This window comes from Lynx rufus, unplaced genomic scaffold (assembly GCF_022079265.1).
Source record: "Lynx rufus isolate CCGP_SWC_20201006 ecotype Redwood Valley unplaced genomic scaffold, mLynRuf1.p SCAF_3, whole genome shotgun sequence".
NCBI lineage: Eukaryota > Metazoa > Chordata > Mammalia > Carnivora > Felidae > Lynx > Lynx rufus.
Genome location: NW_025814845.1, coordinates 92,157,357 through 92,181,946, shown reverse-complemented (window position 1 = coordinate 92,181,946; position 24,590 = coordinate 92,157,357). Strand labels below are relative to the sequence as shown.

The 24,590-nt window shown below is 37.1% G+C and overlaps 1 protein-coding gene and 1 pseudogene across 2 annotated transcripts in view; one reads left to right on the top strand and one right to left on the bottom strand.

Moving 5' to 3' along the window:
- Positions 1–24,590, bottom strand: part of ANK2 (ankyrin 2) — a 243,421-nt gene that overhangs the window by 199,262 nt on the left and 19,569 nt on the right. For both annotated transcript variants that reach the window (XM_047090905.1, XM_047090906.1), the window contains exon 2: positions 10,427–10,528. In XM_047090905.1, the coding sequence (XP_046946861.1) occupies positions 10,427–10,528 (102 nt within the window). The remainder of the gene's footprint in view (positions 1–10,426; positions 10,529–24,590) is intronic.
- Positions 808–1,125, top strand: LOC124520805 (small nuclear ribonucleoprotein E-like; annotated as a pseudogene).

Below are 24,590 nucleotides of genomic sequence, written 5' to 3'. Positions count from 1 at the left end.
ACTGAAGCTGAAATTCTAGTTTGTAATCATTCTTTGTCATGATCATATAAGTCAGTGCTAGCCTCTCTTCCCCTTAGGTTTAATTTTAGCCATATTTGTATTGGTATATTTTATGAACCTTTCTTTATAAACCTCTTAATTTTCCTGTGTTGCTAATGTTCCAAGTTCCCAGTTTATGCGGCTTTCTGCATATTGCTAAATTGTTAGTTGTGGATGCAAATAGCTAAAAATAATCTAGTGCCCCTTTAGAGAAACACAAAAAAATCTCACTAAAAGGTGTTGTTAAAAAGGGCTCTAGAGTATACTACTCGGCCATAAAAAGAATGAGACCTTGCCCCTTGAGAAAACATGGATGCACCTAAAGCTTATTGTGTTACCTGAAATAAGTCAGAGAAAGGCAAATCAGGATGATTTCACTTATATGTGGAATCTAAACAATAAAAACAAACAGAAACAGACTCATACATACAGAGAACAAAAGTGATTGCTGGAGGAGAGGGAGGCAGAAGAATGGGAAAAATAGCTGAAGGGGATGAAGAGGTACAAATTTCCAGTTGTAAAATAAATGGGTCATGGAAATGCAAAATACAGCATAGGTAATATGTCAATAATATTGTAAGAACATTGTATGGTGACAGATGTACCTACACTTGTTGCAGTAAGTATTGCTTAGGGCATAGAATTGTTGACTCACTATGTTGTACATGTGAAATTAATATAACTTTGTATGTCAGCTATACTTCAGAAACGCGGTAGAGACCATTGCTAGTTTGATGTTTAAACTAATAATTCCAGCGGTCTTTGTCAGCTTCCACCATGGCGTACCACAGCCAGGGTCAAAAAGTGCAGAAGGTGATGGTGCAGCCCATCAACCTCATCTTCAGATACCTGCAAAATAGATCTTGGATTCAGGTGTGGTTTTATGAGCAAGTGAACATGTAGATAGAGCGCTGTCTCATTGATTTTGATGAGTACGTGAACCTTGTATTAGATGATGCAGAAGAGATTCATTCTAAAACAAAGTCAAGAAAACAACTGGGTCGGATCATGCTAAAAGGAGATAATATTACCCTGTTTCAAAGTGTCTCCAACTATAAATGATCAATGAAGTGAGAAATTCTTGAGAAGACCATGTAGTTTGTTTTTTTTTTGAGAGATCCATTGTTGGGAGCATAGTTCTAAAACATTTGTTCCTATTCTTTTGGTTACCTTTATGTCATTACTGGATGACAATGAATGCTGTGGGATTGTTTTTATTAAAAAAATAATAATAAACTAATAATTCCAAGGGAACTTGAATAGTAAATCTCTTGATAAACTTCTGGAGGTTGCTTTGGATGAGAAAATATATTCTTTTTTTTTTAATTTTTTTTAACGTTTTATTTATTTATTTTTGAGATACAGAGAGACAAAGCATGAACGGGGGAGGGTCAGAGAGAGGGAGACAAAGAATCTGAAACAGGCTCCAGGCTCTGAGCTGTCAGCACAGAGCCCGACGCGGGGCTCGAACTCACGGACCGCGAGATCATGACCTGAGCCCAAGTCGGCCGCTTAACCGACTGAGCCACCCAGGCACCCTGAGAAGATATATTCTTAACTCTCTGATAAATTGTTTCTCTCTCTCTGTCTCCCACCTTTCTCTACATGCCATGGGCACAACTGCTGTCTTTCCTCATTCCTCAAGAAAACATCACGCCATGAATTCTCTCATAAACCCCTTTCCCAAGCATTCTTTACTCACCCCAGCAATGACTTTGCATACCACTAAGGTACAGGGTTTCATTTCAGACTGTCCCCACTGCCCACTCTGCCCTGTACAAAGAACTTTCTTTTTTCATTGATGTTGGCTTTTTAAAATATTTTTGCCCTTTTTTAAAAATGTCTATATTCATTTTTGAGAGAGAGAGCATGAGCAAAGGGGGGCAGAGAGAGAGGGGGACAGAGGATCTGAAGTGGGCTCCATGCTGACAGCAGTGAGCCCGATGAGGGGCTCAAATTCATGAACTATGAGATTATGACTCGAGACAAAGTTGATACTCAACCAACTGGGCCACCGAGGCACCCCCCCCCCCCGCTTTGCTTTCTTTTTCTTTTTTTTTTCTTTGGTAGTGATGATGGTGGTAGGAGGGGGGAGCCAGGAGTTACATGCTCCAAGGTGTACCCTTATGAGCTTTTGTGTTTCTGCATTTTGGACTCTTTCACCCTATCTTGAAGACGTTTCATTTCTGAGGGAAGAGGCTGAAGAGAAACTGAGTATGAAAATAAAAAGAATTGCCTCTGTTGAGGTGTATACATGTACATATGCAGGTTCATTAACAGACAGGTAGCTTCTGATCATGCCCAGCTCAGCAGACAGCCACTTTTTAATAATGGACTGCAACATTCTCTTCTACATATCTATTTTCTTCATTTCTGAGAATTTGGGAGAAGTTACCATCTAAAAACAAGGTTTCCTTTTTATTCCCTCTGCTTCTTATACAAGGAGAGAAAAGGCTTTGACAAGACTAGAGATGATAGGATTTAGTTTACTCCTTTATAATCATCAACACACACACACACTGCCACTTTCTCCAGCCTATACAAAAGTGATTTTTCTAAAACTCTGGACTTAAGGGTTCCTGACTTCTTGGCCAAGGATTTTTCCTTTTCTCTACATCATCTCCTCACATCTATCATCACATTCCAGACCTTCTCATTCCAATAATATAATCTGCTCCCCCCGTCCCCCGCCCCGGATCTCAATTGAGAACATTGACCTTTTGACCACCATTTACTCTCTTGCCAATCTACTGATCTAATTTCAACAGTCCTTCTATGCCTGACACCTACAGTCTGTTCACCTTTTCACAGTGCCTGTTTCTCTCCTCACTCAGTGGAGCTACATCGCATGCACAATCTTTTAGAATCATTTTATTCATTCCTTTGCATGCCTCCTCAATTCTTTTGTCTTTCTCTAGCTATACTATACATGCTTAGCTAAACCACATTCCTGGTTATATATAACTCTCCATCTGAGTCCATATCTGACTATGGCTGCAGAAGAACACACGTACATACTAGCTGGTCACGATCCTTGAGTAGGCTTTTAATTCCGCCTTCCAATCATGCTCTGCCACCCTTACTCACTCTCCCTCCACTCTCCTAGATGATTGTCTCCCACCTCCTCTCCCCTCTCAGTTAATGAATCTTCAACCCTTATTATTCTCCTTGTGACCCCAACCTTCATCCCTGGCTCCTCTCTTTTTGTTCTTATCTTATCCTAACTCCATAAAAAAATCTATCAGCTCTCTCTTCAAAATATATCCAGAATCCAACCACATCTTACCATCTCTCCTGCCTGTTGCCCAGGTCTAGAACATTTGCCCTCTTACCTAAAGTATTACAAAAGTGCTTCCTCCTCTGCCCTTTCTCAGTTTTCAGTCTGAGCATTACTATTTCAATTTAAGTCAACCTATGTCACTTCTTTGCTAACAACCCTCTAATCAATCACTTCTCTTCCCTCTCAGAATTAAAGCCAAAGTTCTTAAAATACCCTATAATATCTTATATGACCTGGTGCTGCGGATGACTCTTCCTGACCTCTTACTTCTCTTCCCCTGATCCCCTACTAGTCCTGCTATGCTAGCCTCCTTACTGGACCTTGAACTCACCAGGCATGCTCCCTCCTTGGGACTTTCTCACTTGTCAGGCCTTCTTCTAAAATATATTCCCTGCAAATAGTGCAGGGCTTCCTTGGTCAAATTCTTCAGGCATTTTTTTGACCATCCTATCTAAAATAACACATTGCTTACCTTCCATTCCTTCTCCTTCTCCCCTGCTATATTTTCCCGCTATCACTTACTAGTTACTCCTTTCACATTTTTACTTTTTTTAAATGTTTATTTATTTTTGAGAGAGTGCAGGCAGGGAGAGGGGCAGAGAGAAGGAAACAGAGGATCCAAAGTGGGCTCTGCACTGATAGTAGTGAGCCCGATGTGGGGCTTGAACTCACAAACCACGATGACCCCAGCCGAAGTCGGACACTCAACCAACTGAGCCACCCAGGTGCCCCACATATCTAACTTTTTTGGTTGATGATTATCTCTGTCTTCTTACATTGTAGATTATAAGCTATATGAGAGCAGGGGTGTTGTCTCCGTTTTCACTGTGCCTAGGTCAGTGCCTGCCACATAGTAAACACATATTATATGTTTGAATAAAAAGATAAACAAATGGTGAGCCTGAGTTCAGACTGGCAGAAATAATGTGATTATAATATCTGAGATGAATTAGGAGAATGGAGTGGCTACATGGGAGTTGTGTATTAAAACCCCTGTCTTTTAGTCATAGGAAAAGAGCATTCAAGAGAATTCCCAGAATATAAATTGTTCTGTTTTCATCTAAACCACCGCAGCACAGTACGTAAGAAGACAGTCACAGAAATGCTTTGCATGAAGCTACCCCTGGCGTTTTTAAATGAAATAAGAGTTGCACTTAAGACATCTTCCTAAATCTGTGAGACAAAATTTTTTAGAGATATGGACAACTGGCTGATGAAAAGTCTACTGGAATTACTTTGCATTGAACAACTATCAACATGAAAATGAAAATTCTAAAAAGAAAAGAAAGAAAGAAAATGAAAATGAAAATTCTAGGCTCAAAATACTGGGAAGATGTTATTTAAATCCAATCTGAATCTGTACTACTCAGTAAAGACCAAGGACCAGTGTTAATGCACCGAAGAGAATTAGAGAATAATATAGAATCCAAAACCAAAGGGACACATGTAACCAGAACCAGATAGATGTGCCACCTTTTGCTTCCTCTAAATGAGATGTCAGATAATGAATACTTAACAAGATTGTTTGCAGGTATATTTGTGCCCCAATTTAATTGGTTAGGAAACTAGATATAGTTCATTCCATGTTCCATTAATTCCAGAAGTCCAAGTCTCAAGTATTCATCACTGTTGCCTCTATAAATTCCCAGGCTAATAGAATTGGTGTTAGTGTTTTTAAAGAGAGGTCCAGAGTGGATGGATCCAAATGGCATTGGTAAATAGGATTTTAGTTCCAGAAAAGAAATTTAGTTTAATTTAACCCAGATAAACAGAAATTGTTACCAAATTGCTACTAAATGCGATCTTTCCTATTTGATGACACAGGTTATGAGAATACCTTTTATGATCTGCCCTGCCTATGAGAACCAGCACCGCTTTTGCTAAAGTTTAGGTTGAGAATTAATATAAAAAGACTGTATTATTATAATAAGGATTATCATTTGCTAATATTTATTGAATGTGTATTCTGCTAAGCATTTTGCAAACATCGCATTTAATTATCACAACTATGCTCTGGCTCCAGTGTTGTTACGATCACTATTTTACAGCTGAGAAAACGGTGTCTTAGAAACACTTGGTGTCCAGGGTCACATAGCTGGTAAGTGGATAAAATAAGAATTTGGATTCCAGCACCTACATTCTTAAAATGACTTCCAAAAATGCATTGTGGTCTGAGTCATAACTACGTGAGCATACGATAAAGTCATTGTTTGGTGTACCTTCTTGTTGGTAAAGGCTTGGTATTTTAGGAACATTAAAATTCTTTTGAAAATGTTCCTTTAACCTTGCCTTCTGTCTTTGATAAGGGAAGCATAAGATCTAACTGGTAATTTTGCACCTTTATACCTCAGTAGTAAAAGGTCAAGACCAAAAATTAGAATATATTAAAGTCTATTAACTTTCAGGGTCATCTCCAGGATTACATTCAATAAATGATAAGTGATAACCTTTATTTTGAAGTCACTGCAGTGAAACCAATACATTTTATGCCTGGTGAAAGTACCTGAATCTTCTGAGCCTTTTATTGACTTGTAATTGGCTACATTTTTTCTAAGGTTCTATTTATTTATTTTTGAGAGTGAGAGAGAGAGTATGAGCACAAGCAGGAAGGGGCAGAGAAAGAATCCCAAGCAGGTTCCCCACTGTCAGCACAGAACCCAGTGGGGGGCTGGAACTCACAAACCATGAAATCAGGACCTGAGCCGAAATCAAGAGTCAGATGCTTAACGGAGTGAGCCACCCAGGTGCCCGGCCATAAATATTTTTATGAAAAGGTTATAGTGTCTATTTTTAATGTTTGGACATTAACCTTGTTGATAACATTATTAGACAGTGAATAATTACTAAATAAATAAAAGCATTACATATATATGAGTTTCAGATCAGGAGCAAATGCTAAGATTTATTCTCTTTTCTGAGTGTACAAGAGATAATAAAATAAATAAATTACTAGTTTTATCTTTTATAGAAAACAGAAGTTAACAGATTTTTTAACCATTTGGAAAAGAAAAATGAAGACTTGAAGTCGTCTTTGTTTTTTAAGAAAATTGTTTTGTGCCAAAATTATGAATTTTTTTCTCATATCCTTTAAGTGATTAAAAGCCAAATTGTATTTTTGGATTAAATTTCAAAATTCTCCTGGTAGTCATGAGACAAATCTTATAAAGAAAAAAATTTTCATCCAAATTTCAGCTTAAGGAATCTTAGAACGCCAACACATGCGATATTTTTGGAAAGCTGGTACAGCCCAGATTGCCTTTCATTGAGAAATATAGCAGGGTACAGAAAGTTCTGGTTTCTGTGTCACATGCCATGATGCTCCCCAGAAACCCAGGCTTACAAGCAAAATAATGGACACTTTTTCTTCTCTTCTTTCATATGCCATAGTAACTTTGAGCTTTTACATATTCGTTAGATACAGCTGTATTTTGGCTGAAGAGCTGTCCTCCTAGGTGTTCAGAAATTATATTCAACTCTGAATTTTGAGTTTTAGTGTAATCCTGGTAGTGGTGCGCTTTGATTTAAAAGTCCCTCTATGTACTATTATGTTAAGGATGAATAAAGCTCTTTTTACACTAACAATGGTACATCTTGAAGATTTGAGCTTCAAGATAAAGGAAGCCACACTGTACATCCTGAAGGACAGATCCCAACATCTCCAGAAAATGTCCTGCAGTAGAAAACACTTGTACACCGGAGACAGACAGATCTGTGTGACCCTGGGAACATCACTTAACCACTTGTGGGCTCAGTTTCTGCATTTGTAAGTTCCAGCAAATACCTACCTACCTCATAACATTTGTCTCTGCTGGTTGATAAAGCATCACATGTAAAGACCCCAGCGGAAAGCCTGATACACAGTGGCTAAATAGTTAACATTAGTCACTTTATTTCTCTAATCTCTATTTAATGTACATCCTTGCATAGTAATAATAAAGACCAACACCAGACAACAATACTTACTTTTTACCTAGTAAATTCAGATGATCGAGGAGACTCAATCTCATATGTTGTATGCAGTTGAATTTTAATTTTTCTGATTCTTGGTGAATTATATATACTAATTGCAACTAGAACATGTACAACTTGAAAATTCCTTTCCTATTTAATAATTTAATTTACCCTGCAACCCAGTGATATAAGATTGAATGTATTATTATTATTATCTTGTTTTAGAGATTAGAAAAGTGTCACTTTCTGAATTGAAATGACTGACAAAAGTGGAGAGGGAACTTAGGGAACTTAAATTGTAGTCTCTGGGCTCTAAGTTTTGTGTGGTTTCATGACACTGTGCTACATGTTCACAAAAATGAATGTTCTTCCCTTGTATAGCAACATGTTACTGGACAGTTGGCCACTGTAAGAAAAATAATTTAGGCACTAAAAAGTTTTTGAGGTAACTCAAAAAGTTACGTTGGTCTAAGGAGGAGAAAAAAACAGAGTACTGCTGAGAGATTATTTTTCTAAAAAAAAAACAAAGAACCCTAAAAAAACCCATAAGATCCTTCATACAATTAATATATTTGTTACAACTTTGGCTTAAGTGCATTTGCTTTGACCGCAGTCAACTTCATTTTCCTTGGGTTCCTTTTTTGGCATTATTGATGATAATTTTACCTAAATGAACTGATAGTTTCATTGCCTATTCTCTAGCATGTTGCACATTTAGAAATTTAATGGATCAATATTAAAATTTGGGAATGTATTTCATATACTTTAAAATATCTAAGGCAATATGTTAAAATTATAAAAATATTTTATATTTAGTCTCATAGGCATTTTTGGAAGAAGTTCATGTATCCATATGGGAATTTAGATGTTCTTTTTCTTTTAGAGTAACTAATATACTTAAAGTTCAAATTATTTGTTCAAAAGAACATGAGAAACATATCAAAACAATTCTTAATGGAAAATAAGATGGATAAAGAAAGGAATGTAGATGCAGAATATGAAGATCTTATATATTGGGATAAAGGGATTTGGCCTTATTCCATAGGTCAGTGTCAGTATGTAAGGTCTGGAATTGTATCTCACATACAAGCCAAAAAGTCAAACTCTACTCTTTCGTGATGCTGGCAGAAGATAAGAGTTTCCAAGATCAGAGACAAATGACTTTATGATTCACAGCAAAAGCCCTTGCTGAGTGTCACCATGCTGCTTGTGTCAGTTCCCTATGCCCCTTCCCAATCCCTCAGAAGTGACACACAGGGCCAATGATAGATGCCTGTGCACACTGGGTTATGTTAAAGAAGGATGCAGCTTTTATAATAAGAAAACACATTGAGGCACCTGGGTGGCTCAGTCGGTTAAGGGTCGAACTTCGGGTCAGGTCATGATCTCATTGTTCATGGGCTTAAGCCCCACGTCAGGCTCTGTGCTGATAGCTCAGAGCCTGAAGCCTGCTTCATATTCTATCTCTCCCTCTCTTTCTCTGTCCTTCCCCCCTTGCATGCTTGTGCTCTCTCTCAAAAATAAGTAAATAAACTTAAAAAAAAAAAAAGAAAACATAAGCCTGCTTTTTGTCAAGAGGGAGATGGTACCTAAGGTTGCTCACTGTAAGCACACCCTAAGAAATGGCCCATATAAAGAACATTCAGGGTCCTTCAATTCTTGTCATATTCAAAAGAATACTAGAGATATTGGGGAAACAGCATATTGCTTTCCCCAATAGCAAGTGGCTGTCACCATTTTTTATTGCCAAGAAATGCATTCCTCTAAAGGATAAAAAATATTGCCAACAGTGACAATGCTTTCTATGCTGGTGACTTTCAGCATAGAGTCGCCTCTCCCTTGCTGGTGAGGAGCAAGGGAAATCCTGCAATCTTTGCAAAATCCTCCAAGTGATTTTGGTACAACCACTTCACTAATCTAAGCATTGGGAGCCACTGGAAATTTATTGGGGGAAATGACATAATTATATTTTTACTTTATAAAAATAACTCAAGGCATAGTGTAGAAATTGACCAAAGTGGACAGGATGAGGACAGAACCTAATTAAGGAGGGTATTATGCAACCATGATAAGTGACTCTGAGGTGATTCAGTTAATGCAAATATGGATGTAGAAGATGGACTAAGAAAGGAGTGCCATACTGGAGCTGGGTTGGTGGGTAGAGGGGGAGATGATAGGAGAACTGTTGGAATTGACACATTGATGAGGAAATCAGCAGGTAGAAGTTTGAGAGGAGAGTAAGTTTGAGATAATATGTCTACTTTTTGAAAGTTGTGTTTAAAAGATTTACTAATTTCAGGAAACCATGGGTTGAGCATAACTGGGCTCAATATATACCAGGATATAAAGGGGCATTCTATAGATAAGGTAGAATCCAACAATGAGATTTTCCTTCTGTTCACTTAAAATTAGCCAGGATTACTCACTTCCCAGTCAGCTCTGTCAAACACACACACACACACACACACGCACGCACCACCAACATTTAGCACACTGTAGTGAACACTGAAGTCTACTAGACACTGTATTCATGGTACAAAAATCTTGTCCAAAAATAGCACAAAAATCTCAATATCCATGGGAGCGAATAATATCCAAAATGTACAATACTATCTGGAGTCATTACTGAATGGATGTAAATGAATGGATAATCCAAACACCTCATACTTAAGCCAACAGTTTCAAACTCTTCTCATTGTAATCCATATTTTAAAAATAATTAGGGAAGGAGGGGGAGATCATTTTTATTTTATTCTCTTATTTCTCTATCTCAAATTTTAACACTCAGTTACCTATGAGTAAAATGCATATGGCAGAGAAGAAAAGAAGCCAGTCTGGATAACTAGTTGATGATAAATGAGAGGTGAAACATCATTCTTGGTCAATACTCCAGCTATTGACCAAGGCCCAGCCATTTCATAGACAAAAACTGACATTCAATTGTTATTTTTGATCTATCTGCTTTGCTGCAAAATTAGGTCTAGACACAAATGTCTGAGGCTTCAAAAGTTGGTAAGAGGATGAAAATGGATTTTCATAAGTCTGAATCACTGATATTTTAGTAAATTCAATAAAGACAAAAATTAACCTTGGGCTCTTGGAATATATCTATAGATAATGAGTGTTTCTTCACTGTGTACAGAGTCATGCTCTTACCTGATTGCAGGTATTGATGTCTATGCCCCCCTTCAGATATTCCACTACTTTGTCCAGGTTACCTGCTCTGGCAGCACGGAGGAAGCTTGCATTGCTGTCAGACTGTGAGAAAAAGAAAAGACTTTTAGGTTATTACTGATAAAATAAAAACATATCAAAGACAGAAAGACAAAGAAAGTTTACACTGCAGGTAAAAAAGCTGTAGTTGCAAAATACCTCAATACTGAGTTTAAAACACTGAACAATAATTCATAGGATAAGGTAGCAACTTCGTAGTATTTCTAGAGAGTTGTTTAAAGTCAATGTGTTCTGCTATGTTACAGAATGTAGAAGAACTACTAAAATAAAAATACTCGTTACTGCTTTATTTTAAATCTTTGGCCACATTTGAAGATGAATTTACACTACCCCCAAATCCACTGTTACCCATTCACTTTAGCTTTGAGATGCTTGCGACCTTACAGTAAGCCTAATGTCAAGCCAAAAAGGAATCAAAATAGTAAAAGAAATTAAAGACACTGGGTTTCTTCTTTCTTTTCCTTTACTGTTTGGTTTTCAGAAAAGTCTGAGGGAGAATGCTGAGCATGGGTCGCTTGGTATTCATCTGTCCTCATTACAAGAGAAAAACAGAAAGCTCCGAGGATGCTTTGAGGAAAGAGGATAGCACTAGTTGGCAGGTGTGGACTGGGCCAATGCAAATTTTGTGATCCCAGTGATTTTGGGAAAACAAGATTCAATTTAACCCAGCTGACATAATACCAAACTAAAATCCCTTGATAAAAATGAGCACTCTCAATGGAGGCTGCTTTTTAAGTCCTCGTCTTCCCCCAGCACCTTTCAAAATCTGATCATGGAAGAAACAGCTGAATTTTCCCCACAGAACGTCCAGAAGAGAGCTGCTCCAGAGATGAAGCCATAGTCACCTCTCTGGCTTGCTGGCAAAGCCTGACTTTCAAATCTTAGCCCAATAACGATGATAAACTTTGTTAGGTTCCAAGACACTTGTGTAACTTTATAATTCTTCTTGTGGTATAGCATCTGACTAAAGAGAATGTGGTAACATGAAAAGGGATGCCACTGACCTACTAGGAAGTGAGACACCATTGTGACAGCTTGTAATCCAGCACTGTCCCCAGTAGGCTACACTGCCTCTCTCCCTTGAAGAATGTGCTTGGCAGGGGCTCTTGGCACACTCTTGCAGACCCATTCATTATGGCTGGTGATGATGTACAGAGATAGAAATGGAGGTATTTTTTTCTGGGAGTCTCAAATAGGGAATTATTTGCATACCGTTCAAATGATTTACACATGGGAAGATGGAAAACCCAAGACTAAATTACCTCACTTTTAACCCAAATACCACAATGATTTATATAGTTATAAATCAGATAGATAATTTACAAAGAGTTGAAAGGTATGACTGAAATCTATACATCTGGAATTCATGCTCTCACTCTTTAGAAGTCTATCACTTGGTTAACACCTGACTGTCCTTCCCTCCCTGCATGGCTGTGATCTGCAGCGCCTCGCTCTTTGCCTCTCCTGAAAGCTATGCCCATGGCAGGGTGCCCTAAGTGTATCTGCAATGCCACAGTGACTGAGTTGTGACTCATTTTAAACTGCCTATTCGATGAAATTATTTTGTGGTTTGCGGCAAACTCTAATCTCCAGGAAGATTTTCCATCTCAGGTTTCTTGCCACAGCACTTAAAAGTGAAAGATCATACTATGCATTATGTTATGTCAATATCTCACAGGAAACATTAGTTACTATAAAAAAACTAAAATGAAACACTATTAGGTCACAGAAAGTATGACATTATTTTCCATATATAGTTTTTTAAAAAGTAAGTCTATGTACTATATATTCTATATTATATTAGAGATTATGCCTAGTAACTACTGTCATCTTGTACATGAGGCTAAATAATTATAGTTAACGTTCACTCGTTACTGTGGGTCAGGCACAGAGCTAAGGGAGCCAGTCATATGTATTATATCCTTAATACTCACAATAACACTATGAGAAAGAAGCTATTGTTATGCTCATTTAATAGGTGAGGTTTAGAAGATCTCCATGGTCACACAATTATGTAGTGGAAGATCCAAGATTTAACTTATGTTTATCAGTCCAGAGCTAGTCTTAACTGCTACTCTATCTCACCCCTCCAAAGCATCAAAGCAGATGTTACTACAGATACCTAACCTATGAGCTATAGATTGGTTTCAGTTGTGAGAAAACTGTTACGCCCTTGGTCTACATATTTGCTCTGCAAATCATGGCACTTCCTAAATAGAGTGCCTCAGCTGGAGAGAGAATTTTTGGCTGACATCCCTGTCCCCACATCTATCAGCCATCTATACACCTAGAAAAAGTAAGAGCTGGCTTGTGCTCTTTGCAGATGACATGATACTCTATATGGAAAACCCAAAAGATCCCACCAAAAAAACTGCCAGAACTGATTCATGAATTCAGCAAAGTTGCAGGATATAAAATCAATGTAGAGATATCGGTTGCATTCCTATACACCAACAATGAAGCAACAGAAAGAGAAATCAAGTAATCAATCCCATTTACAATTGCACCAAAACCCATAAAATACCTAGGAATGAATCTAACCAAAGAGGTGAAAAATCTGTACACTGAAAACAAAAGAAAGCTTATGAAAGAAATTGAAGGAGACACATACAAAAAAATGGAAAAATATTCCATGCTCCTGGATAGGAAGAACAAATATTGTTAAAATGTCAATACTACTCAAAGCAATCTACATATTTAATGCAATCCTTACCAAAATAACACCAGCATTCTTCACAGAGTTAGAACAATTCTAAAATTTGTGTGGAACCAGAAAAGACCCGAATAGCCAAAGCAATCTTGAAAAAGAAAACCAAAGCAGGAGGCATCACAATCCTGGACTTCAAGTTGTATTACAAAGCTGTAATCATTAAGACAGTATGGTACTGGCACAAAAACAGACACTCAGATAACAGAATAGAGAACCCAGAGATGGACCCACAAACGTATGGCCAACTAATCTTTGACAAAGCAGGAAAGAATATCTAATGGAATAAAAGACAGTCTCTTCAGCAAGTGGTGCTGGGAAAACTGGTCAGTGACATACAGAAAAATGAACCTTGACCACTTTCATACACCATACGCAAAAATAAACTCAAAATGGATGAAAGACCTCAATGTAAGACAAGAAGCCATCAAAATCCTCGAGGAGAAAGCACGCAAAAATCTCTTTGATCTTGGCCACAGCAACTTCTTACTCAACATGTCTCCAGAGGCAAGGAAGGGACACAAAGGCAAAGATGAACTATTGGGACCGCATCAAAATAAAAAGTTTCTGCACAGCAAAGGAAACAATCAGCAAAACTAAAAGGCAACCAATGGAATGGGAGAAGATATTTGCAAACGACATACCAGATAAAGGGTTAGTATCCAAAATCTATAAAGAACTTATCAAACTCAACACCCAAAAAACAAATAATCCACTGAAGAAATGGGCAAAAGACATGAATAGACATTTCTCCAAAGAAGACATCCAGATAGCCAACTGACACATGAAAAAATGCTCCACATGGTTCATCATCAGGGAAATACAAATCAAAACCACAATGAGATACCACCTCACACCTGTCAGAATGGCTCACATTAATAACTCAGGCAACAACAGATGTTGGCGAGGATGCGGAGAAAGAGAATCTCTTTTGCATTGTTGGTGGCAATACAAGCTGGTGCAGCCACTCTGGAAAACAGTATAGAGGTTCCTCAAGAAATTAAAAATAGAACTACCCTATGACCCAGCAATTGCACGACTAGGTATTTATCCAAGGGATAAAGGTATGCTGTTTCAAAGTGGCACATGCACCCCCATGTTTATAGCAACACTATCAACAATAGCCAAAGTATGGAAAGAGCGCAAACATCCATCGATGGATGAGTGGATAAAGAGGATGTGGTATATATATACATAATGGAATATTACTCAGCAATCAAAAAGAATGAAATCTTGCCATTTGCAACTACGTGGGTGGAACAAGAGGGTAGTATACTAAGCGAAGTTAGTCAGAGAAAGACAAATACCATGTGACTTCACTCATATGAGGACTTTAAGATACAAAACAGATGAACATAAGGGAAGGGAAGTATAAATCATATAAAACCAGGGAGGGGAACAAAAACATAAGAGACTCTTAAATATGGAGAACAGAGGGTTACTGGAGGGGGTTGTGGGAGGGGGGATGGGCTAAATGGGTAAGAGGCATTAAGGAATCTACCCTGAAATCATTGTTGCAACATATGCTAACTTAGATGTAAATTAAAAAAGAAAAAAAAAAGAGAAAAAATATAAACAAATAAGTTTAAAGGCAAGCAAAAGTATCATAAATGTGATAAGGTAAGGGAAAAAAAGCGAGAAGATGCTAACTGTATAATTCAGCTAGTGGCTATTTCTGAGGGAAGTCAGGGAGGGGGGATGAAATGGGAGGGGGGTACCTAAGATATGTTGTTAATGGTGATATTCGAGTTCTTGGTTTGAGAGGCGCATTTGCTGGTGCTCATTATAAAACGAAATAAACTAAATCCGTGGAGTGGATGAAAGCTAAAAAAAAAAAAAAAGAGCTGGCTTGTGAAAAACTACTTAGAAACATAATCTTTGGGGAATGAGGAGAAGAGGGGGTGAAGCACACATTATATTAAAAAGCCAGTGGACTATCTCTGCCTACCTGCCTAATAGGATTAAACTCAGGAGCTAAGATCAGGGTGCTCTGTCATTCCGGTAAAAAAAAAAAGAATGCCTAGAATAAGTAGAGCCAGAGGGAACACCTGATCCTCAAGGGATGAAGAAACACCTGCAGACATAGCTGCGGAAGCTTAAAGCGAAGATGTTGATCTGAAGGGGAGCTACAGGCGTCACTGAGGAAAACCCAATAGACCCTCTTAGAACTTCTTTAGGGACTGGGCATGACACAGAGGATTGCTTTAGCTATTACACAACTTTTTTTTTTTTTTAGGTTTATTTATTTTGAGAGAGAGAGAGCGCACACGTGAGCTGGGGAGGGGCAGAGAGAGGAAGAGAGAGAATCCCAAGCAGGCTCTGTGCTGTCAGCACATGGAACCTCATGCAGGGCTCCATCTCAGGAACCGTGAGATCATGACCTGAGTCAAAATCAGGAGCTGGACACTTAACCAACTGAGCCACCCAGGCACCCCTACATGACTGTTTTTCATAACCGTTTTTCTCTTTCCTGAAGCAAACTTTTAAAAAGTAGATGCAAGTCAAAGACTTACAGTCAATCTGTGGAATTTTAGCAAAATGCATTCCCAGTGTTCTGGTGGGTCTAGACCCAACGGAAATGTAACATCTGAGCCACCCTGAGAGGGACCTCTTCAACAGTGAGTTATGATAAGCTGGATTCTTTTAGAACCTGCTAAAAAAACTTAGGGAGAAAATGCATCATAAATGCATTTTGCAAATGCAAACAAACGAAAGTGTTATTAGAAAATAGATCCAGAAGATGGGTTTCAAGGAGAAAATTAAAATGAGAGTTCAAGTTTTATGTAATATTGACCTCATTTTAGGTACAAAGTATAGACCTGCATGGAAATCCATATTCTTTTCCCGCTTCTACGTAGACACAGGCATTCCCTGTGCTACAATGAGGTCAATCTGTGATTAAAGCTCTCGACACAAGAGCTTAAGATAAACAGTAGTCGGTCTGGTTACCTTCAGTCAACACCGAGATGATAGAGGATTCAGGGACTCACGGTGAGAGATGCGGCAGCTTTTATGATATCGTGTTTCCCTCGGAGTTATGACAAAAGTAATTATTTCAAAGTTAAGTGTAAGTAGGGGGGAAGTATGCTCTCAAAATAGATTGATTTCACACATAACAGCTCAATAAAGAGAAAGTGAGGTAATAGCAATGCCTTGGGGGAAAGTCTCTAACAAATGTAAAACTAACCTCTTTCTGCTCTGCTGCTTTATGTCCTAGGACTCTCAAATCCTAAAACCAATTGTACTTAGGCCTATAAAGTCTGATTCCGGACAAGGAATTCAAATGCGGAGTCCCACTTATTGGAATCTGAAACAGATGGATGTCATTAAAACTTGCCCCCTTTGCAACCCTGGTGTGGCATCTCAAGCCAAGAAAGAAAAATTTCCTTTTAGATTCCTCTTGACACAGTTCTGTACATTTTTTGTATCTGAACGTTAGAAAAACAGAATACTTTCTTAGCACCCAGCAGGGTGGACTTGAAAGGCAAAGAGGAATGTGCATTCACAGAGCCACATTATATCCTAAAGACAGTGCTTCCCCAGAGTCTAGGGGCATATTCACAGGCGTCCATGAGTTTGCTACAAGATTTTTTTTTTAATTCTGTGCTTACATTTCAACAATAACCTAACAAGAAAAATATAAGCATGTTCCAGTTCATCTAGATAGCTACCCTTTAACAAGTACAACCATGCAATTCTGGTATCTGCCTTTGTGTTTACAGTTCACTGCGTAACAAGTGAAGTAGATATGCCATATAGATGCATGATATGCAGAAAGTTTTGCTGTGGTGCAGAGAATGATCAGAGAATCTGATCACTGTACATGGCAGGATGGTACACATGATAACCCAAAAAAAAAAAAACCAGCAGTCAGCAGCCACATTAAAGTTGCAAATAAACGTACGGCTCAGATGCTATTTTTGCATGGTTCAACTTGCATCAACCATTGGCAGTGAGTGTAACAGAAAGTCCACGGGGAAACGTTTTTCAGTGCCCAATTTTCGCGTTTACTGGATTATGTACGTACAAACCTCCGTGGAAATATTAATTTCCTCTCTGAGTAAATACGGAGAGCTTTAAATGATTATCAAATGGCATGCCGTTAAAAGTGACATTAGCAAATTTCTCTGATAGCTTTAAGTTTTATTACTGTGAAGTGAAAAACAAAACCTTAAACGTGTTAATAATGGCTTGTACAACATGCTTACAAAAACAATTCTTTGTTATTTTCATTCAAGTCAAATTCAGAAGCCTATTAAATTATAGAAATCTGGGGTTAAATCTTTTTACTCTTAAACCCTGTATCTGTTAGTTTTAGTCAGTGCTATACATTCTACTCAATTGGAGTCAAGCATTTGAATAATGCTTGTTTTGTAGTTTTGTTTATGCTTACTTTGTAAACTTTCTTTTTAGCAATGGGTTATGATTTAAGGAGCTTTGTGTAGTTTTGTTTTTACAAAACTGAGCCTGGGTGGCTAAGTCATTTAAGCACCTGACTCTTGATTTCAGTTCAGGTCATGATCTCAAAGTTGGTGAGTTCAAGTCCCGCATCGGGCTCCGTGTGCTGATGGTGTGGAGCCTGCTTGGGATTCTCTCTCCCTCTCTCTCTGTCCCTCCCCCACCCACTCTCTCTATCTCTCTTTCTAAGTAAATAAAGAAACTTAAAAAAAATTAACACTATAATAAATATAACAACACTGGAAGTCATGAACTTGTTTTTATACTTTGAAAGAGTAGATTACATTATTCAAGTTTGAGAAGCATGGGTTGAATAGTGTGAGTCGGCCAGCAGCTTTTATCAGCCTCCACAAATATTTGCTGATTAACCTGAAGGAAAGCACATGTTCCCTGTGGAATTTTAATAATTTGCTTATTTTCTTAGGACGCAGTTATTCCTTTATAAAAGCAGGGTGGTTTATCAGTCTAGCTGAGATCCACATTTCTATAGCAATGCAAAATAAATGAAATTTATTAAAATAACTTAGGAGGAATCTTAATATGAATATCATGAAATGGAGGACATTTCTACCATTCCTTAGGTCTTTTCCTAGGAATGCCGGATAAGGTAAATCCGTGTCTAGCAAATCATGAGTTGTATGATCTCACATCTTTGTGTATCTCAGTTTCCTTATTAAAAAAATAAATGTACTTTGTAGTTTCTGCGGGGATTAAATAAGATGATTTGAAGGTGCTTAGCCTTATGACAGGCACACTGAGGACACAGTGAGCAAAGCTAAGTATAGATGCATCTTCATGATCTTCTTTGAATATAAAGGCTGTTGCCAAAAGACCAGAGTGTTTGAAAATACTCTGATGTGTGCGGGTGCAAAAGGACAAAAAGGAAACCAGAATGGGATGTGTGCGGTCTGTTTCCAACTACAAAGATTTGACAAAGCACCCCTTTGTGATATAGTAATGTTTTTACTTAAAGGGCCATACTTTTGTATAAGGATTGCTGGATTGTTTAAGTATTAGGTCTTTTAGTAACTCAAATTGTTATCGCTATCTTGTTATAAGCCAAAAATCGGGGGCAATTGAGAACCGCACACTAGATGTACTAGAATTTTTTTAGAAATAATTTCACAAGTGGTCCTTCTGCAGTTAGAACACACATAGGACAGGTAAAACACTTTACACCACACAATCCTACCTGATAACTTCTAGTTAAACATGCGGTTGTTTGAAATTACATTTTTATATAAAGATAAGGGATTTTTTTCCCTTAGTATTGCATTTTGATGTTGATTTTCACTAGCACACCAGGTAAATTATTTCACTCATTGATGTTTTCCCCAAGATTATCACCCATAAAAATAAGAACTAAAAAAAAAAAAAACCAACTATAACATATAACATACCAATTCCATCCCTTTCAGAACATTAAGATTGTTTTACAATACTATGTGAAGATTCATAAACCCCTTGTACAATTCTTACAGTTTAAAGGAGAGTAAAGCTGCAATATTATACAGGAATAGGAATGAATATAAACATTATCCACAGATAACAGACCAACAGATCTCACAAAAACAATGCCAAGCAAGGTAGGTCAGACTTAAAAAAGAACATCTTTATGATTCCATTTATTAAAGTTCAAAAACCAGAAAAAACTAATCTATATTGTTAGGAGTCCGAATAGTAGGTTCTAGAAGGAGGTAGAAAAAACGCATCTAGTTGCTGGTAATGTCCTAATTCTACTTTTCAGCTCTGGGTGTTGTTAACTGGGTGTGTAAGCTTTGTGACAAATAACAAGATGAACACTATAATTTATGCATTTTTTATGTATGTTATAATTAAATGAAATATTTACTTTAAAAAGATGGTGACACTGAGAGAGAAGCATGTTGTTTTTAACTTCCACAATGGTAACAAAAGCACTTAAGACTAACTAGATGAAAAAAAATTAGTATTCAAAAGCAGTATCTTTTTTCTCACAGTGGAGACAATTTTTCTAATTCAGACTGTTCGTATTATGCAAAGTTTTTAATGAAAATATATTGAAGGTATTACACAGTCGAAAAAGCAATGCAGAGTACTAACTACCCACAATTTTGTTCTTTAAACTCCAAAGGTTTCCTAAGTCAAATTTTAGAGCAGCTCTTTATTAGTGGTTCTGATATTTACAGAGACTTCGCAATTATAAAAACCTTATGATTCTCTCTCATCATGCATTGATTATACTCTTCCTTTAGCATTAGTTAAGGTTATTCTACTTTTCTGGTCCTTTGTACATATCATACAAATAGTACTCCTCTGCTCTTCAAAATGCTTACTACAAATCTAAGAAGACAAGATCTGGTTCAAGGATCTCACCTTTTATACCTTAAAAATTTTATACCTTAAAAAATTTCTGTACACTTACTTTTCTGTGACACTTTCTAAAAACTGAACCAAAATATTAATAATATGATGATATCATTCCTTAATGAATTGAAATTACTACCACAAGAACACAAAAATCCTAAACTAGTAGAAACAGTAACTCTAAGCTAGAAAAAACATTTGTGATGTACCGTTGATAACTATTTTATACTTCAAGTTCCCTACATGATTTTGAAATTTCTATAAGTTTTTATATGCATCTATTTTTAACAGAATTATTGAGCAGAGGAATATGAATTCCCCAGTTAGTATTTTATGATACAGTAGAAGTCTGACTTGAAAAGTGAGTGTTTTGCTGACATTAGTTTGGCTTTAGAAAATGTTTCTATATCCAGGCTCATAATTAAGATACTTATTGTAATGAAACACATCAAAACTTTCACTAAAATGGGAACTTTTACAAAGACAGGTGGAAAGATTCTTAACTGCTTCTAGTTCTCACTTGCCCATTGAACATTATGGTGAATTTAAGCAATTTCTCATAAGGCAGAAAATCCACAGGCTTTGATTACTTGTATTCTGGTGTATGTTCTGTCTATGACTCTGAAACACCTACAGAACTCAGAAGTTCCATCACTGAATACAACATGTCAATTTTTTCTGAATTTCAATGAGAAAATGGTAAGTTTGTAGATGGAAATATTTGCGGCTCCTTTCACATTTACAAATCTCCACAAGAAAATCAGAATAATAGGGAAAACATTTTGCTGTAGCTATAGTTCTGATGTCAGATTAAATAACTTGAGAGTCATCTTAAAAACAAATTGAAAAGCACTGACATTGAATGCTTCAGATTTTTTCAAGAGATAATACATTCTTTGGGAAGTGTCAGTTACATGAACAGATTTAAGACATTACTGTTTCAGTCAGGTTAAGAACCTTGATGATTGCTTTAGCTATTAAACTATTGAACAAGAGTTAATACGCTATTGCTTGACATGGTCTATTGGAAAAGTCCTGCCTAGGTTTTTATGTTCAAGATGCTGAGGACGCAAAGGCAAGCAAAATGGTCCACAAATCCTATACTGAGTATTATAGTTTCTCCATAATATCCCTTAATATTTTCAATAGCTAAGGTAACATGGAAGTCTGCATTTAACATGCCAACAACAAAAATAATGAAAACTTAGAGATCCACCATAGAAGTTTAATAATACATATTACATCCATACACGGCTGAATCCTAAATAGTTCTCTATTATTGCTCAGGGATCCCCAAATGGTATTAATTGTGTGAAAAATAATGAAAAAAATTAAATAACTCGTATCCCAGACCAAATCTCTCTTCTAATTTCCCACTATCTGGACATCTCTATAAAAGTGTTCTGCCAACATTAAGCTCAACACGGCCCAAATGAACATGGGCCAAACACGGAAGAGCTTATCGAGTTTTTATGTAGTGTTCACAAATCCCCAAAGGAATTTCCTTTTGGATCGTCACTGGCCATAAAAAGAGTCAGATTTATAAATGAATAATAACCAACTGTAATAACATTGAGGTGAGGAGAAAAAAGAAAGCTCTTGATATAAGTTGGTAACAATATTGACCTCTTTAAGGAATCTTCTCTACACCAAAACTCTTTTCAGTCCCTAACTAATGAGCGTGTTCAAATTTTACAGAACCTTTGAGGAGAGAAGATGTGTTAGAGTTCATCCCACTGCTATACTTAAGGATCAGAATTATTGGACCTGAATTAGGTTTTAGTCTCCCTTGAAGGCTCTTAAAACTGGAGATGAAAAAACAGACCCAACCAAGTGAAAATATCTTTCATCAATTTTTATTATCCAGGCATCCTACAGTGTTAATTTTCTACTGCCCCTTTGAGGGTAGGCACCGCATTTTTATCCCTATTTGTCTGATTATTCTTCATCTTCAGACCATATGCTCTGAAGGGGACATCACTCAAACAGAAGCAGCTTCGTGAGGCAACACAGATGAGGAGCGGACTGCACCCCCATGGCTGGCACATACTAAAAAGTAAACTGCTTCTTTAGCATGGACTTATTCAGGATTGAAAAAAAAAAAGTACATTCTTGCAATGAAAGCTTCACAAATGGCTTATTTTATAATATAACCACTATCTTAAAAGAACTTGCATATGTTTTTCTATCATGATATATATCCTTACACTGTTGACTTTCATGTGGCCCTGTTAAGAAGCATGTAGAAATACAGAAGGGCTTTGTGTTTACAACAGCCTGGAGTACATCTGTAAGTGTCGGTCACATGGATTTTCTAGGGAGATCACTTAATTACAGCTTAACAACCACACACTGTGACAACCTGACTCAGCTTGTTTAAATGCAATTCTGAACTCATTTACAGTGTTTAAAAAAAAAAAAAAACGAAGTTAGAGCAAGCGCATCAGTTACCCAATTCAGATTTTTTATTTTCGTTTTTTTCAGTACATATGTCCCACAATATTAATATCTACTTCAGAATAACACAGGAATTTGAAGTCATTACTTTCTAATATAATTACTTGTTTCAAGACAATATATTTATTTTCTAGGAATAATAGACCCAAGAATTCTGGTTGTGCCACCCTTAGGGTTTCTTTTTCTTTTTTTGGGGGGGGGGGAATCTTTCTAATTACTGGATGTCATGAATTTCAGCATGATAATTATGTTGTTTATTAGAAATAATTTGTGTATCTTTAGTCCTTTTCATTAAACTACTATTAAGTTCACTGTCATCTGTAAGATGGCAAGAGCCCACCCTTCTGATGTGCACATAATTTTTAAGAAGTTGTTTATTTGCCCCATTCTCTAAAGTATGTGGGTCCCAAAGGGGCATGCACTGCTTTCAGCCTCTTTTGCATGTTTGCAATGATCTACATGGACACTGAGTGCAAACAATGAGCTTTAGAAGGCAAAATTCCAATTCTAACAAGTCAGCATAATGCTAAATGTAATACATAAAATCATTTTTACATCCATGTCCTGGCCCCTATGATGCTGGTTCAGTGCTACAGAGGAGAATGTTAACAAACTTTTAAAAGTTAAATTTAAAAAAACCTCAAAGGGGGCGTCTGGGTGGCTCAGTCAGTTAAGTATCCAACTTTGGTTCAGGTCATGATCTCTCAGTTCATGAGTTCAAGCACCACATTGCGCTCTGTGTTGACAGCTTGGAGCCTGGAGCCTACTTCAGATTCTGTGTCTCCCTCTCTCTCTGCCTTCCTCTGTTCATGCTCTGTCTCTCTCTCAAAAATAAATAAATGTTTAAAAAAACCTCAAAGAATACAAAAATACCGATTCAAAGGAATACGTGCAAACTGATGTTTATAGCAATATTATCAACAATAGTAAAATTATAGAAAAAGCCCAAATGTCCGTCCATCCACTGATGAATGGATAAAGATGATATATATCTATATCTATATATATCTATATATAGATATAGGTATATATAGATATAGATATATAGATACAGATATGTACATGTATATATAACTCTCTCCATATATATATATATATATATATATATATGGAATATTACTCAGCCATCAAAAAGAATGAAATCTTTCCATTTACAATGACATAGATGGAGCTAGTGTGTATATGCCAAGCAAAATAAGTCAGAAAAATACAAATACCATATGATTTCACTTGTGTGGAATTTAAGAAAATTCATACATAGGGAAAGAAAAAAAGAGAGAGAGGGAGGCAAATCATAAAAGAGACTCGACTGAAGAGAACAAACTTGAGGATTGCTGGAGGGGAGGTGGGGGGAATGGGCTATATAGGTGATGGGTATTAAGAATGGCATTTGCTGTGATGAGCACTGAGTTTTGTATATAAGTGATGAATCACTAAGTTCTACTACTGAAACTAATATTACGGGGTGCCTGGGTGGCTCAGTCGGCTAAGCATCCGACTTCAGCTCAGGTCACGATCTCACAGTTCGTGGGTTCGAGCCCCGCGTCGGGCTCTGTGCTGACTGCTCAGAGCCTAGAGCCTGTTTCAGATTCTTGTCTCCCTCTCTCTCTGACCCTCCCCCGTTCATGCTCTATCTCTCTCTGTCTCAAAAATAAATAAACGTTAAAAATAAAGAAAATTAAAAAAAGAAACTAATATTACACTATATGTTAGCAACTAGAATTTAAATAAAAATATGAAACATTAAAAAATGGAAAAAATAAATAATTTTTAAAATGTATACTGTTTAAGAAGCAAATCACTTTGGGGCACCTGGGTGGCTCAGTCAGTTAAGTGTCTTAACTTCAGCTCAGGTCATGATCTCACCATTCTCAAGTTCAATCCCCACATTAGGCTCTGTGCTGACAGCTCAGAGCCTGGAGCCTGCCTCAGATTCTGTGTCTCCATTTCTCTCTGCCCCTTCCCCGCTCGTGCTGTCTCTGTCTCTCTCTTTCAAAAATAAATATAAACATTTAAAAAAATAAAAAATACAAAAAAGGAAGAAGAGAATCACTTCTCAGACTCACTAAATGATGTTGATTAAATTACTGGAGGGGCGCCTAGGTGGCTCAGTTGGTT